Raw genomic sequence first — 15,144 nt, 5'->3', positions numbered from 1 at the left:
TTTAAATTGTATTTTCAAATAGGTCATCCTGCCCAACCAACCTCTCTCCATTACATGAACCCTTATCAACTTAATACTTATGCCATGGCATTGAAAGCTGTAGGAGAAATCATTCAGGACTATGACAGTGACAAGATGTTCCCAGCCTTAGGATTTGGTGCCAAATTGCCTCCAGATGGAAGAATTTCACATGAATTTGCATTGGTGAGACTTTTTTTTTGATTTAAAAAAAAATTAGTGTGTACAGATGACTATTAACAATTAATTTTGCTTTAGCCATTTTGTATGTTTTATGGGTTTCTGCTGGTTATGGATAATTCAATTGCTCACATTATTTCTGACCCCCACTAATAATTAAGGTTCTACATCAGAAATACTAAACTAAACATGCTGCTTCTATTCACCAGCATTAAAATTATAACACATTGATTTAATCATTTTGCACTGATTTGATTTGGTGCAAGTGCAGCTTACTAGCTGAAACAGGCTGAAACAGCTGGTTTGGAAAATATTACATTTATATATGAGGAGGACCTTTCAACTCATGGCAATATGCATGATGTGTATCCTGAGGCATAATGATTTTCACCTTCACCACTTGGATAATAACTTGCCAGAGAAGATTACATATCCGTTATAGAAACTTTAATTTAAATTAATGGTTGGAAATTGGGCAGAATTTACAATGCGTAGAGGTTGCTTGGCTGCATTGTTACCTAAGTAGTGAGGTACCAAATTATTCCCAAAACTGGGAAAATATTGTGCAAAATTAAATAAGTAACACTCTGCACCTTTGAATCTGCTGGCAACTACATGAGCAAGTGAACTTTATTTTGAGATTCCAGCATCTCTAAGTGTGGAGTGAAGCATACTGCTTTTACATTGAGAAGCCTAAGCAATGGATATAGGTCCATATTGTCAATCAGCATGTGCATTGATAAAAGGAGATCACTTTTGTTGCGCTGAACTAGGCTTAAAAGTTGTGTTCTCAGACCCCAACACTGCCAGCATTTCCTGTCTTCTGGTTAGAAATCACTCAGGGTCTGTAACATAGGTAGACGAAAGTGAAAACTGCAGATGCTGGAGATCAGAGTCTAGATTAGAGTGGTGCTGGAAAAGCATAGCAGGTCAGGCAGCAGCATTAGGAATCATAGGTAGTTTCCTGCTATCAATTCACTTTTACTGGAGCTGAATCTAAGTAGTGGTAGAGGGTAAATGGCTAAAAGATTTTTCACAAAAATAGATGCTTGTTTAACATAACAAACTGCAATTTATTGCATGATAGCAACAGGTACAGTTAATATTAGCCAGTTAGACATAATTACAACAATCAGGAGCCAGATTGTCATGTCAGTCTTCACTGGGGCCTCAGGCAAAATGTGTTTCCTCCCCAAAGACTGCAAGACATCATCAGACTGGGTGGAGCACAATGTAGCTCAACATTAATTCCTTCAGCTTATATACTTTGTATAACAACTTCCCCCAAGCTTTTCTCTCTATAGTTATAACTTCATGTATATATTAACTTTTACATTTTTCACGACCTCATCTCCTCATAAGTCTCTTCCTTTTCAAATGTAGGTGATCTGGAGGTTGCACAAGTCTTTCAGAATGCCATGCCTTCTGACCTAAAAGATTGTTAGTTCTTTGGCTGAAGGACTGTTTATCTGGATTATGATCCATGCAAAGCCGTTTCTCTGCAGGAAGATCTTTTATCTCTTGGATATCCATTACAAAATATGTCATTCCTATTTGAACTGATATTGGCCTGGAGGATCCATAATCTCCAGAACTTCCTTTGCAGATGAACTCTTGCCTGCTTCCTCATTACATCATCTGGGGAACCTTTCATCTCATTGATGTCCATCGTGTAAGAGGTCTGCTCTCTCATATCCTGGATTCCTAGATCAAGCAATTGTTTTGTTATTTGAATAGTTATTCTCCTTTTGTTGCAATATCCTGTAAATTTAGAATACACAATTTCTTCTGCTTGACAGTGTCCTGAATCTATGGACATTGGTAAGGATTCCATGAAGTTGTATGAAGATCATTTCAACTTTGTTCAAACAAATTTAATTGCACATCTTTTGCAAGTGAGCTGCAGTTTTACAAATATATTATTTTGTCATGACTGGTCATTGCCTGCGTCATTTGAGGTTTTGTTGTTCTATAGACCTGACAATAATTCTTAATATCTATTGTTTGACTTATTTTCGTATTAGCTTTTCGAAAGCCTTTATTAGACTGTAGAATCTTACAAGGCGATAAGTCCTTTTGCATCCCTCAGCTGTGTTGTTCTCCTCTGTTGAGGGCATATCTGCCAGTTTTTGTTCTGGCTTCTTTTCCCAGACCAATTTTAACTTTCTTCAAAGTTAAATCTTTCTTGGACTGCAAGATGTCTGACAGAAATTTAACAATAATTCCAACCTATAAACTTGTTATGATTTCTGATATCAAAGATCCATAATTACAGTTTTCCACTAATCCATGGTGGTTATTAATTATATCATTTACTGATTCCACTAGTAGTTGAACTGCTCTTCTATTAAATCTTGCTCATTAAATAATCTTATGTTCTCAGATTGAGCCCACGAAAGGCTTTTAAAACTTTATCAAAGTATCTATACTACTTTGATTTTTTTTGGCAATTTATAATATCATCTGCAACAGAAATCATTGAATACAGTATTGCATTAATTGGCTCCACTTCCAACTTACTGTTTAACTTTAAAACAATTCTGCACATTAAGAATTGTTTTCTCAAAGATGTCCAGTCTTAAAACATGTTGGGCTCATTTAACCCACGTGACATTACAGTTTTGGAAGCATTATTTCTTTTTTTATATACATTTTTATTCCTTCAAGCATTCTTAAATTGCTTATATTTAAGTCTATTTGTAATCTGCTGTCTTCAAGCTTGTTTTCTTTATTGAATCAATACTGTTTTAAATTCTGTTGCCTTAAAGATGCTTCTGATTTTTAAACTCTACCCAAAGTAATGCAGTAGGATATTCTTCCATTGAAGCTTAAACTTTTGTTAACTAGTAGTAATATATTTTGTTACTGCATGTTTCAAAAAACATTAAATAATAATACTCTATTTACAAACTGTTTTCTGAGGGCTTCTCACTTTTGTTAACGAGCAAAATAGTAGTTCTTTCTTCCCCCTGGCTAAAGTAGTTATTTCCCCTCCTTTCATGCACTCTTGCTTAATTTTTGAAATGAAATTCTTTGGATGTGGTCCATCTAAACCTTTGCTCCAAAATTGTGGCTCAAATTCAGAGTGTAATGCTGTTCTAAAAGCGTTAAGCTTGATCAAATACATGAGTCATATAAAGTTTTCAGTTACATCAAGTGACCAAGAATGCCAATAGAATGTTATCCTTTATTAAGAAAGGAATTGGACATTAGAGTAAGGATGATATGCTTCAGTTATACAGGGCATTGGTGAGACATTTCTTAGTCTCTATATTTAAGGAAGGATATAAATGGCACTTTAGAGGAAATTTACCAGTGTAGTGTGAAGTGTGCAGTTTAATAATATATATCTTTGATAGCATTTGTGTTAAGTTTTGACTTCTGGATTTTGAAATTGTGACATAGGTTTTTCTGTGTTTATGAACAAATTATCAATGAAACCTTGAGTGTTTCTGTAGCCATAGCGATTTAGAAAAAAAATGTTTGTGAGGGCTAATTCTCATAATTAATGGGGTTTTATAATCCTTAGGAGGGGTTGCAGCCTAACAAGAGAAACAATTATGCCTCAAGACTTTTGTTAGAAATAAATGGTCTTGTGTCTTTTTTTAAAAGTTTAGGGGAAGCACCTAAAGAGAGAGAGAGACAGTCTTACTATCTTAACTTCTGCAAAACTTCACAAAACTGAATTTTTCATTTGTAAAGTTGTTCCTGAGAGAGGGAGAAGGTAGTTAAATTTGTTAACACTAGATTATCTTAGAGTACACACCAGAAGTATTAGATAAAACACTGAAAAGGTTATTTGAACACTTAAGCACAGGTAGATGATCGCTCGAAAATGGAACTATCAGATTTTCGAGACTAGGGCCAAGATTGTGTCAGGGTTTAAGTAACTTGTGGTATGGTGAGATGTGTGGCAGAATCAGACAGGAAGTCCAATGAGACCCATCTCAATGTCAGAGACAATATATGCCATTTTTTATGCTTTTCACAAGTGACATGGCAAGTTTATTGCTAGGCAGCAGCAAGTTGCCAATGAAAGGGGATTATTGCTTATTAAGTAATTTGTTGACAGCCCAAATTGCCTCGTTATGATTCAACATTCTATCATCAGACTTGCCAAAGAAGCTAGATATTAAGAAAACTCCAAACGAACTTGATGCTGGTCACCGGGCACCAATATGTCAGGCCACACTCCAAGGGCACAGTTCACACACACCCCACATTCAAAGACACTGACATTGAAAATGGTTCAGCCTCTAAGAACCTATGTATAAGATGCTTCTGCAGCACCTTAAGCTGCATCGGCAATGCACATTGTAATATAGGAGCAAGGACTCTGAGCTCAAGGACATTTACCCAGTTCATGGACTGGATCAGGTTGCATCTCCAGGCCCTTTGCTTGCTCTCATAGCATTCACTCACCCTGAGCCTACCTGGATGCTGACAGCATCTCGTTCTTGTGTTGACTTGCCTTACCTTTTCGTTATTTGACTATCAGCCAGAGATATGAAGCTCATTTTACTTTTCCCTTGTCTTTCCCTTTAAAGAAGACTCAAAGGAAAGGAAAGTATCTCGCTGTGGTTTTCAGCAGGTCTCAGTTAGGTCAAGGGGGATAGCCTTTGCTCAGGCGCTCTCAGCACAGTAACTAAAACCAATCCAAGAGCTTGGAAATGACCGAATGCCACTCGCGATGGTCAGAGACCAAACATTCTCCACAAAAGGGATGAGGAGTTGAATATTGGGTAGCCGACCAACTATCTTAAATCCTAATAGGGCAGAAGGACTGTTTTCCTCCTGAAAGAGAGAGAGGCAGGTATTAAGGCAGGTTACAGAAGCAGAGTTGAGTGTGAAGAGGAGTGGAGAAGGTAATTGACCTTCCTTCTGTGTTGTACATTTCTCTAGAAGTCTGAGACTGCTTTAACCTGGATGGTAAATGCAGACAAGGCCAGCATGGTCTGGTGTCATGGCCTCCAATGCTGGTGCTGGGGAGGAGGAAGTCCCAACTCTGTATCACCCCATGCTGAAGTCCTCCAGGTCTCAGCTCACACATCACGGCACTGTTTTCTCCCAGTCTGCCATATCAGAGGCAAATGTCAGGAGCCATGCAGGGCAACTTTGGACTGACAATGTTTCTCGGGGAGCATAATGGGTTTTTAAAGATGACACAGGTACAAGGGATACTAGTGAGTTCTGGGATATCCACTGAGTGGTCAAGGGGGATAGCCTTCTCTCAGGCACTCTCAGCACAGTAAGACAATGTATTGTCCAAGGTCCATCTGTTCCAGTACACTCCTTAAGGCCCTACCAGTCACCATGAAACTCCTACCTTGATTTGACTTTTCAGGATTCGGTGGACTGTGTATATTGGGGACACATTCTTCTTGAATACATTGGATAGGTATCTTTCTTCTGCTGCTCGTAGCAGGTTTAGGTATTTTTCTTCTGCCGATCCCTAAACAACAAACACAATCAAGCAAACACAACATGCCCAGAAACTCTAGCCATATTACCATACATCAAAGACATCTCTGAAATGACTACCAGACTACTTTGACACCTTGGCATCATGGTAGCCCACAAACCCACCAACACACTTAAATAGCGGCTGATTAACTAAAGGATCCAATACGAACAACCAGCAAAATGAATGTCATTTACAAAATACCATGCAAGGATTGTAACAAACACATCAGACAGACAGGCAGAAAACTAGCCACCAGGATACACAAACACCAACTAGCCATCAAAAGATATGACCCACTGTCATTAATATCCTTTCATACAGACGAAGAAGGATACCAATTCGACTGGGACAACACATCCACCCTAGGACAGGCTAAACAGAGACATGCACAGGAATTCCTAGAGGTGTGGCATTCAAACCAGAATTCTATCAATAAACACATCGATTTGGGCCCCATTTACCAACCTCTGAGAAAAAGAACCTGAAATGATATCACCCACCTTAACAGACCAAGACACATAAATAGAAAACAGGATAGAACACCAGCACTTCACTGTGGCTCACTGATGATGTTACCTAGTATGGTGTTGAAATGTCTGAAAATAAACCTTCCAGCTCAGCGAGCAAACTTGCAACCTGAGCCTCAACCTGAACTACAAATCTCAAAAATCCCAAACCTTGTCTTTCCAAATGCATGTATATCTTATCTCTCAGAATCTTCTCAAATAACTTAACTACCACAGATGTTAAGTTTGCTGGTCTACAGTTCCCAGGTTTCTCTTTGCAGCCCTTGAATAAGGGCACAATATTCACTACCCTCCAGTCTTCCAGGACCTCACCCATGTTTCCAAATGCATGTATATCTTATCGCTCAGAATCTTCTCAAATAACTTACCTACCACAGATGTTAAGTTTGCTGGTCTACAGTTCCCAGGTTTCTCTTTGCAGCCCTTGAATAAGGGCACAATATTCACTACCCTCCAGTCTTCCAGGACCTCACCCATGGCTAATGATGATCTAAAAATATCAGCCAGAGCCCCTGTAATTTCTTCTCTAGGCTATTGCAGTGTTCTTGGATATATCTGGTCAGGACCAGGAAATGTAACCACCTTCATGCATTCTAATACATCCAACACCTCCTGTACTGTGATATGGACTTTCTGCAAGATATGACCACTAACTTCCCCAAGTTCCCAAGTCTTGATGTCTACTTCACCATGTGTTTCAAAATTAAGTTTGTGTACTAAGTAATGGTCTGATTTATCCCATTTTATCTTCATTCCTTTTGTTTAATATACTTACGTTTTATTGTTAACAAATCTGCAACATTGCATGTTAATGCTTCAGTGAGGGACCACCTCAGTGAAACCAAAGCCAAAAATTTAAATTCCTGTCAAATCGGATTTTAGTCTGGGATCTGACTTCTCCAGTAATCAGCTGGAATCAAATCTCTCGGAGGAGTCTTGGAGCATTTGAGGTGTCATATGATGGAAAATTAGAGAGGCGAGGCTCTTCCGCTAGATTTTAGAATAGTGAGGAGTGAATGGAATGAGATGTATAAAATCTTGAATTCTCTTGGCAAGGTGGACACAAATAAAATGTTTACTCCAGGGTCCAGAAATAGAAAAGAGGAGACACTGTTTTAAGATTAGTGATCACCCTTTAGGACAGAAGTGAGAACAAATTTTTCTGAGGGTTACGTGACCTTGGAACTCTCTGTCTCAGAACGCAGTGGAGACTGAGGCACAAGGCAGACAGGGATCCTTGCTCATCCATCCCAAGAAAGCTGACAGTCACCCCACCCCCAAATTCCAATACTTAGAAATCCAATCTGTTCATTTGTTGGTTTTTGTCTTTTGTGTTGAAAACTTCCTGACATCAGTCCTAAATTTGTATCTTTGACTTCTTATCCTGTGATTTATCTTAATTTTGATTGATTGTTCTGACTTTAACTTCTGTACTCCATTCATCATGAAGAAAATGTACATGTAAGTCTTTATATTGGCTGGGACTTTAAATTCAAAATTAGTACAGATAAAGCCCCATTTATACCCTTATGCCTGGAGCATTCAAGTCAACATTCTTTAATGTGTTAGCTTGGATGTTTACCTTATGCAGCAAGAATATGTCAGAGGTCATTAAAATATAAATATCAGTCTGTTGCAGAAAAAATAACTAAAGTACCATACCCTCTGGCAGATAATACCAAACATTCAAATGCAGAATTTGCAGGATGTAACTCTGCTGATGGGTGAGGCTAATGTCTCTATCCTAAATTACTGGAGTGTTAACCACGACATAGTTGGGGCTTGCTACAGTTGCCCACAAGAGTGCAGAGTGACTGCTCTGAGCTGGCCTTCCAAAGCAAAGCAATGGCTAAAACTGCCAATACTGGGCTGAAAATCACAGAAGGAAAAAAAACTCTGAACAGAGGAAATATACTGGAATAAGCAAAGTAATTAATTCCTCCAGGAATGATCATCTTCCTTTGTAGAATTTTAAGGTCCCCTCAAAAGGTGACAGCAAGATTTACATCAATTCTTTAAAGTGCTATAAAGTCATAGAGATGTACAGCATGAAAACAGACCTTTCGGTCCAACCCGTCCATGGCAACCAAGTAGCCCAACCCAATCTAGTCCCACCTGCCAGCAACCGGCCCATATCCCTCCAAACCCTTCCTTTTAATATACCCATCCACATGCCTCTTAACTGTTGCAATTGTACCAGCCTCCACCACTTCCTGTAGCAGCTCATTCCATACTCGTACCACCCTCTGTGTGAAAAAGTTGCCCCTTAGGTCTCTTTTATATCTTTCCCCTCTCACCCTAAACCTATGCCCTCTAGTTCTGGACTCCCTGACCACAGGAAAAAGACTTTGCCTATTTACCCTATCCATGCCCCTCATAATTTTGTAAACCTCTATAAGGTCACCCCTCAGCCTCTGACATTCCAGGGAAAACAGCCCCAGACTGCTCAGCCTCTCCCTATAGCTTAAATCCTCCAACCCTGGCAACATGCTTGTAAATATTTTCTGAACCCTTTCAAGTTTCCCAACATCTTTCCGATAGGAAGGAGACCAGAATTGCATGCAATATTCCAACAGTGGCCTCACCAATGTCCTGTACAGTCCCAACATGACCTCTCAACTCCTGTACTCAATACTCTGACCAATAGAAGAAAGCATACTAAACGCCTTCTTCACTATCCTGTCTACCTGCGACTCCACTTTCAAAGAGCTATGATCCTGCACTCCAAGGTCTCTTTGTTCAGCAACACTCCTCTGTCTTCTACCTTTGAGCCAGTTCTGTATCAAAATGGCTAGTTCTCCCTGTATTCCATGACATCTAACCTTTAAAATCAGTCTCCCTTCTGGATGTTTTGACTGCATCACTGGAAATCTTTGTTCCCTGACCCCAGTGTTGCATCTTGATGTCAGGGCAAAGGTGGTACACTGGCTGAACTCCACCCCTTCGCTCTCTCCCCCACTCCCACGATGAGTAAATAAACCCTATTATAAATTGAGGTGGATTCCAGACACACATCCTCACATTTACATGCCTAAATGTTAATCTCCTGTGAGAATTGCATCTTGCCCCAATGCACTCCTCGTGTTTCCTTAGTAATTTTTAATTTTTATTCCTGGAAGTGTAAAATGACATTGTAAGCTTTTTGTAGTAATTTGTAGGCTATAATATATTTGAATTTTCCATCTTTTCTTTGCAGAATGGAAATCCTCATAATCCATATTGCCAAGGAATTGATGGGGTTATGGAAGCTTACTATCGGAGTCTAAAGTCTGTGCAACTCTATGGACCAACCAACTTTGCCCCTGTAATTAATCATGTAGCAAGGTACTTCAGCCACTGTTAGAAACAGAGGGTAGCCCATGTCAACCATTCGAATCAGTGAACTGCATAATGACTTTTGCTTCACAGTTTGAGGGCATTCAATAGGTTATGTGTATCACACATCTTATCTCTCCCTCATTACTTGTGACACAAGACTCTGAGGGGATGGTGGTGGGAGTGGAGAATTTGCAGTAGATCGATGAGATGCCACTTGTGCTTCCATTTTGATGGTTGATTGACTGCCTATGGAATGCTTTGAGTCTGCAATACCATGTAGACAGCTGACAATCTTGATCATGAGATGTCGAGAAACATAAGCAATGCTGCACGTTACTGAGGCATGTTCCACTACAGAGAGAATCCCAGAGAAATCAGCTTAAACTCAGGTAATGAGGTGAAAATGGCTTTGCCTTGGAGGCTTACAGTTGTTGGATAATAATAAAAATCCTAGAGTTATGGGCATTTAAGTTGGATGTCATCCACAAATGACCTGATCTCACCCACCCGGTTTACCAGCAGTATCCAAGAAAGGTGATTTCGTGCAATGATAATTCTTTAATTTTGGTTTTGGATTGCAATATGTATCTTACTCCTCTCATGTTGCTAATATGATTACAGTCAGTTCTGTTCTAATGCGTGTTTCTGCACCGCAAATTGGCTTTAACATGATTGACGAATTTAGGCGTTTATTTGTAGAATGTGAACTTTCCTTACCTGTATTGGCTAAACTGTGATCCCAGCCCCATTAGTTTAAATGGTGTGGCTTTTGTGCGACTTTCTTATAATGTGAGGTTACATGAGAGAGGAGCTGTCGGGTTACATCAGAACTGATCATATAAAGAATGCATTTTCTCCCTTTTGCTGTCCAAGATAGACATTAATTTCTGCAGAATCTGTGGTGTAGACATTAGCAGAAAGGTTCTACTCACCATTGTGTACTGAGGACATGGGATTGTTTGACTTGACAAACTGTAACTGCCCGTGTCCAAGTTTAGTGCCAAAGCTATCCAATTGGTGTCACTTGTCCAAATGCCAGTTCTACTCAGCCACAGAAAAAAAACTCTTACAAAACTCATTTTGCTTCCGAATTTATATTTAACAGTGTAATCTGTGTAAAAGGCTGAAAATGTGACGTTAATATTTCAGATTTTATTTCAGTTATTCATACCTCTTGGATGTCACCTGTGAATATTCAGCCCTTTTTTGGTTGAAAGTTGTATACTGTGAAAGTTACAATTCCACAGGAAAATAATACAAACAACAACTGTCACATTACTCCAGTGAATAAAGAATTTGAAGGCAGTCAGATATTCACCAATAATTCAGGGTGTAGCATTGCAGTGATTCTGCTATCAGACTAGTAATTCAGGAGCCTAGAATAATCATCCAGGAAACATAAGTTTAAATTCCACAATGGTGGGAATGAGTTTGGGGTATTCAGCTTTTAATCATAAAGGATCTGTTGTAAAAATCCAGCTGGTACACTGCTGTACTCGTTTGTTCTCGCCTCCATATAATTTCTGTGTGGTTGCCTCTTAACAGCCCTCTGAAGGGACAAAATTGCTGGAAAAGCTCAGCAGGTCTGGCAGCATCTATGGAGAGAAAGCAGAGTTAATATTTAGGTTCCATTGACTTTTCTCCATAACTGATTGTAGCTACGAAAAGATTGTAATGTATGCTGAATGAAGATAGGTGGGGGGGGAGGGGAGAGGAGTTAACGATAGGTGGGGTTGGAGCCCAGAGAGAGAGAAAACAGCAGACAATGGAATGGGTAATGGTCAGTGACAAAAAAAAACTGCAGATGCTGGAATCCAAAGTAGACAAACAGGCAGCATGAAGAAGTGGAGAAGTCAACGTTTGAGTATTAACCCTTCTTCAGGATTAATCCTGGCTTGCTGTGTTCTTCCAACTTCCTGGTTGTCTACAATGAATAATGGTCAGCCCGGGGATTCAATAGCTGCTAATGGGGCCCATTAGTGACCGACAATGGGTTGTGTGCGGTGGCAGCCCATGTGATGACAAGGTCAAGTGTGTGTGTGTTGGGGTAAAGACATAGGAGAAGGTGCTCTGGCCCTCAAATTATTGAACTCAATATTAAGCCCTAAAGGCTGCAGGATTCCCAAGCAGAGAATGAGATGCTATTTTTCCAGCTTCCACTGAGCTTTGCTGGAGCACTGTGGCAAGCTTGAGACAGATGTTGGCTAGGGAATACAAGGTGGTGTGTTAAAGTATAGGAAGCTTAGGGCCTTTTTTGCCAACAGAATGTAGGTGTTCTGCTAAACAGTTTCCCAGTATGCATTTCATCTCCCAATGGAGAGGAGACCATTTTGTGAGCAGTGAATACAGTGGTGTAGGTTCACCGGGAAGGGTAATGAGGAGGGAGGAAAGCTGGCACGGTGGCTCAGTGGCTGGTCACTGCTGCCTCACAGCGCAGGGATCTAGGTTCGATTCCACCCTCAGGCGATCGTCTATGTGGAGTTTTCATGTTCTCCCTGTGTCTGTATGACTTTCATCCGTGTGCTCCATAGTCCAAAGATGTTCAGGTTAGATGGATTGACCGTGTTGAATTGCCCATAGTGTCCAGGAATGTGCAGGCTAGGTGGATTAGACATAGGAAATGTAGGGTTACAGGGATGGGGTGATTCTGGGTGGGATGCTTTTCAGAGGGTCAGTATGGACACAATGGGCTGAATGGCCTACATCCATGCTGTAGCGATTCTATGAAAATGGAGAAGCTGACTTTTACCCACTCCTTTTCTTGTCCAACTACTGTCCTTTCTCTCTCTGGGCTCCATCTCCACCTATTGTTTCCTTCTAATCCCATCCCCCCACCCCATCTTCAGCATTAATACCATCTTTTTCCCAGCCACAATCAGTTCTGAAGGAAGGTCACTGGACCTGAAACGTTGAATCTGCTTTCTCTCCACATATTCTACCAGACCTGCTGAAATTCTTCAGCAATTTTTGTCTCTGTTTCTTTGTTTTGTTTTGTATAGCCCTCTGAAGGGGCCTGACAAGTCATTCAGTTGTCCCAAAACACTGCAGACAATAAGAAGAATGGAAACAGATGAATCATTTGGCATTGACTTTAACCAACGTCCACATAACAAAGGCACACCCAGTCTAGTTGGTCCAACAAATGAACATTGGAGGACTGGTGCCAAAGTTGAGAGAACTGTGTCATGAACAAGTCAACTAACACTGCAGATTCCTTCTGACACCTTTCTTATTCCACCAAAGGTGGCACGCAGACAGAAGTGATATGAGAAATCTACAGTGTTTCCTCAGATCTATGTTTGAACTTTCAAACAATACATCAATTGTTGTTAAAACATAATCCCTTGCTTTCAGAGCACACTGAAAACTATGTCTTTCCATAGTGCAATTCAGGGGAATGACTGCAGTCAGCTAACTTACACCACATGATGAATTTTCTATTGATTTTAATTAACTTAGTCCATACCACATTCCTAGTTTTGTCAAAATGGAAATGGTAATGCACTTTAAATGATTCTGTACGAGAGTGCATTTTTTGATGGAACCTGTTATACACTAGATCTGGACTGCAGTTTGAGTTTTCTGGATAATATTTAGTTGCATGCTTGGGCTTAGACTAATGAACAAAGCGTCAAAATTCATAAAATTACTATTTGTGCTGTTAGTGTCAGAGTACTAATGTGTCCTTCTGCTGCTTTCCAGTTTTTTTAAATGGGCCAGATAGGAAGTAGTCCCTGGGCTTTTGTATCTTTTCAGAGTTGAACATATTCTTTGTATCCTTTTTGCAGGTATGCCGCCTCTGTAAAGGATGGTTCGCAATATTTTGTCCTTCTTATTTTAACTGATGGAGTCATCTCAGATATGGCACAGACAAAAGAATCCATTGTCAATGTAAGTTTCTGGCATTTAAAAGTTGTTTGTTAATTATTTTGTAGTAAAGCTGCATTACTTTGTGTGAAGCCATGAAGTATGGAAGGACAAATAAAAGACCTGATTTAACAGGGGTATGCTACTAATCCAGAGATAGAATTGAGGTGCCATTTGGCTGAGTTTGTTCAGCAGCTAGCATGTGGTTCAGAATAATGCCAACAGTGCAGGTTTAATTACCATTGCAACTGAGGGGATCGGCTTCCTTTCCCTGTCCTTGAAGGTAGAAAGCAATGGCAAATTACCACTGGAAAGAAACTGGTCAGGGTATATCATCACACAGTGAGCCTGCCTTGAGCAGAACATACATGAATGAACAAATGCAGAGGTCATGTGTTCAATTCCCCAAAAGTTTAATTCATGTGACTTTGGGATAAACAATAAGATTGGACAATGATGATGACCACAAAAGGACTAAATTGTTATAAAAACCTGGCTGGTTCACAAATATATTTTACAAGGAAAGAGATCTGCCATCTCTACCCAGTTTGACCTGTCAGTGGCTCCCGGTCCCTAGAAACTTTGTTCGCCATTAATTATCCTCTGTAATGCCTGAGCAAGACATTCAATTGCATTAAGAAGGTGGTTTGATTAGATTAGATTCCCTACAGTGTAGGAACAGGCCCTTCAGCCCAACAAGTCCACACCAAACCTCCGAAGAGCAACCCACCCAGACCCATTCCCCTACATTTATCCTTGACTGATGCACATAACACTACAGGCAATTTAGCATGGCCAATTCACCTAACCTACACATCTTAGGATAGTTGGAGGAAAACCATGCAGACACGGGGAGAATGTCCAAACTCCACACAGACAGTTACCCGAGGTGGGGATTGAACCCGGGTCCCTGGTGCTTATGAGGCAGCAGTGCTAACCACTGAGCCACCGTTTGCCATGATTTTCCCAATGAAAATTGGGAGGTGAGCACTAAGTAGGCCTGTATCCCATAAGCATTTTTTTAAAGATCCAAAAACAATCTGAGATATTATGAATATAAATACACATTTAAAACTAAGAATCTTTTGTTAAATCCTAGGAAATCGATTGTATTAAGGAATTATTTGTCCTTGGTTGTGGCTAATTTACTCCTGGGAATGTTGAAAAGGGCTGTGTCCCTGTATTGGAGATTCCAGAGACAGTAAAAGGAAATCTGCGTCATGGCCATTTCTTCGTAATTTTGCTTAGAGCCTCTGCTCCTCTGTGTATCTCGTTTTGTTTGTAATTTGAGGGAAGATATGATCAAGCTTTTTGGAATTTTTGAAGGCATAAAGCATAAGGCATAAAGCTGCATTATCAGTATTGATTATGCCAATCTAATATCTATTTTCTTCAGCATTGTGCCATCAAGAAAATTCTCATATGCATTCTTGTACCGGTTAGAAATGAATGATTCTAAATTAACGTGGAAAAGCTATGGCCCAGTTTTTTGCAATCAGTGAATGCACATGTCACAAAGAAAGCTGTCCACAAAGATCTAATGATCTCTGCCACATAGATTTCACGATTTCCAATGTCAGTGTGAATCTGATGCTAAATCAAGGCAATTTCCATGTGTCTAATGATTGTGATGCTTTCAAGCAGGGTAATCAGCCAATTAGACTCAATTATTCTCCCAGGTAAAACTCCGACCTGCCTAGCTCCTTTTCCACCTATCCACTCCACCCTCTCCTCCCTGACCTATCACCTTCATCTCCTCCCCCACTCACC

At 40.0% G+C, this 15,144-nt stretch overlaps 1 protein-coding gene across 3 annotated transcripts in view; it reads left to right on the top strand.

The window, feature by feature from the left end:
• Window positions 1-15,144, top strand: part of LOC122561654 (copine-8) — a 356,185-nt gene that overhangs the window by 311,432 nt on the left and 29,609 nt on the right. For all 3 annotated transcript variants that reach the window (XM_043713602.1, XM_043713603.1, XM_043713601.1), the window contains exons 15-17: window positions 23-204; window positions 9,386-9,513; window positions 13,296-13,398. In XM_043713602.1, coding sequence (XP_043569537.1) covers window positions 23-204; window positions 9,386-9,513; window positions 13,296-13,398 — 413 coding nt within the window. The remainder of the gene's footprint in view (window positions 1-22; window positions 205-9,385; window positions 9,514-13,295; window positions 13,399-15,144) is intronic.

This window comes from Chiloscyllium plagiosum, chromosome 23 (genome assembly GCF_004010195.1).
Source record: "Chiloscyllium plagiosum isolate BGI_BamShark_2017 chromosome 23, ASM401019v2, whole genome shotgun sequence".
Taxonomy (NCBI): domain Eukaryota; kingdom Metazoa; phylum Chordata; class Chondrichthyes; order Orectolobiformes; family Hemiscylliidae; genus Chiloscyllium; species Chiloscyllium plagiosum.
This window is presented reverse-complemented; position numbering and strand designations above follow the sequence as displayed.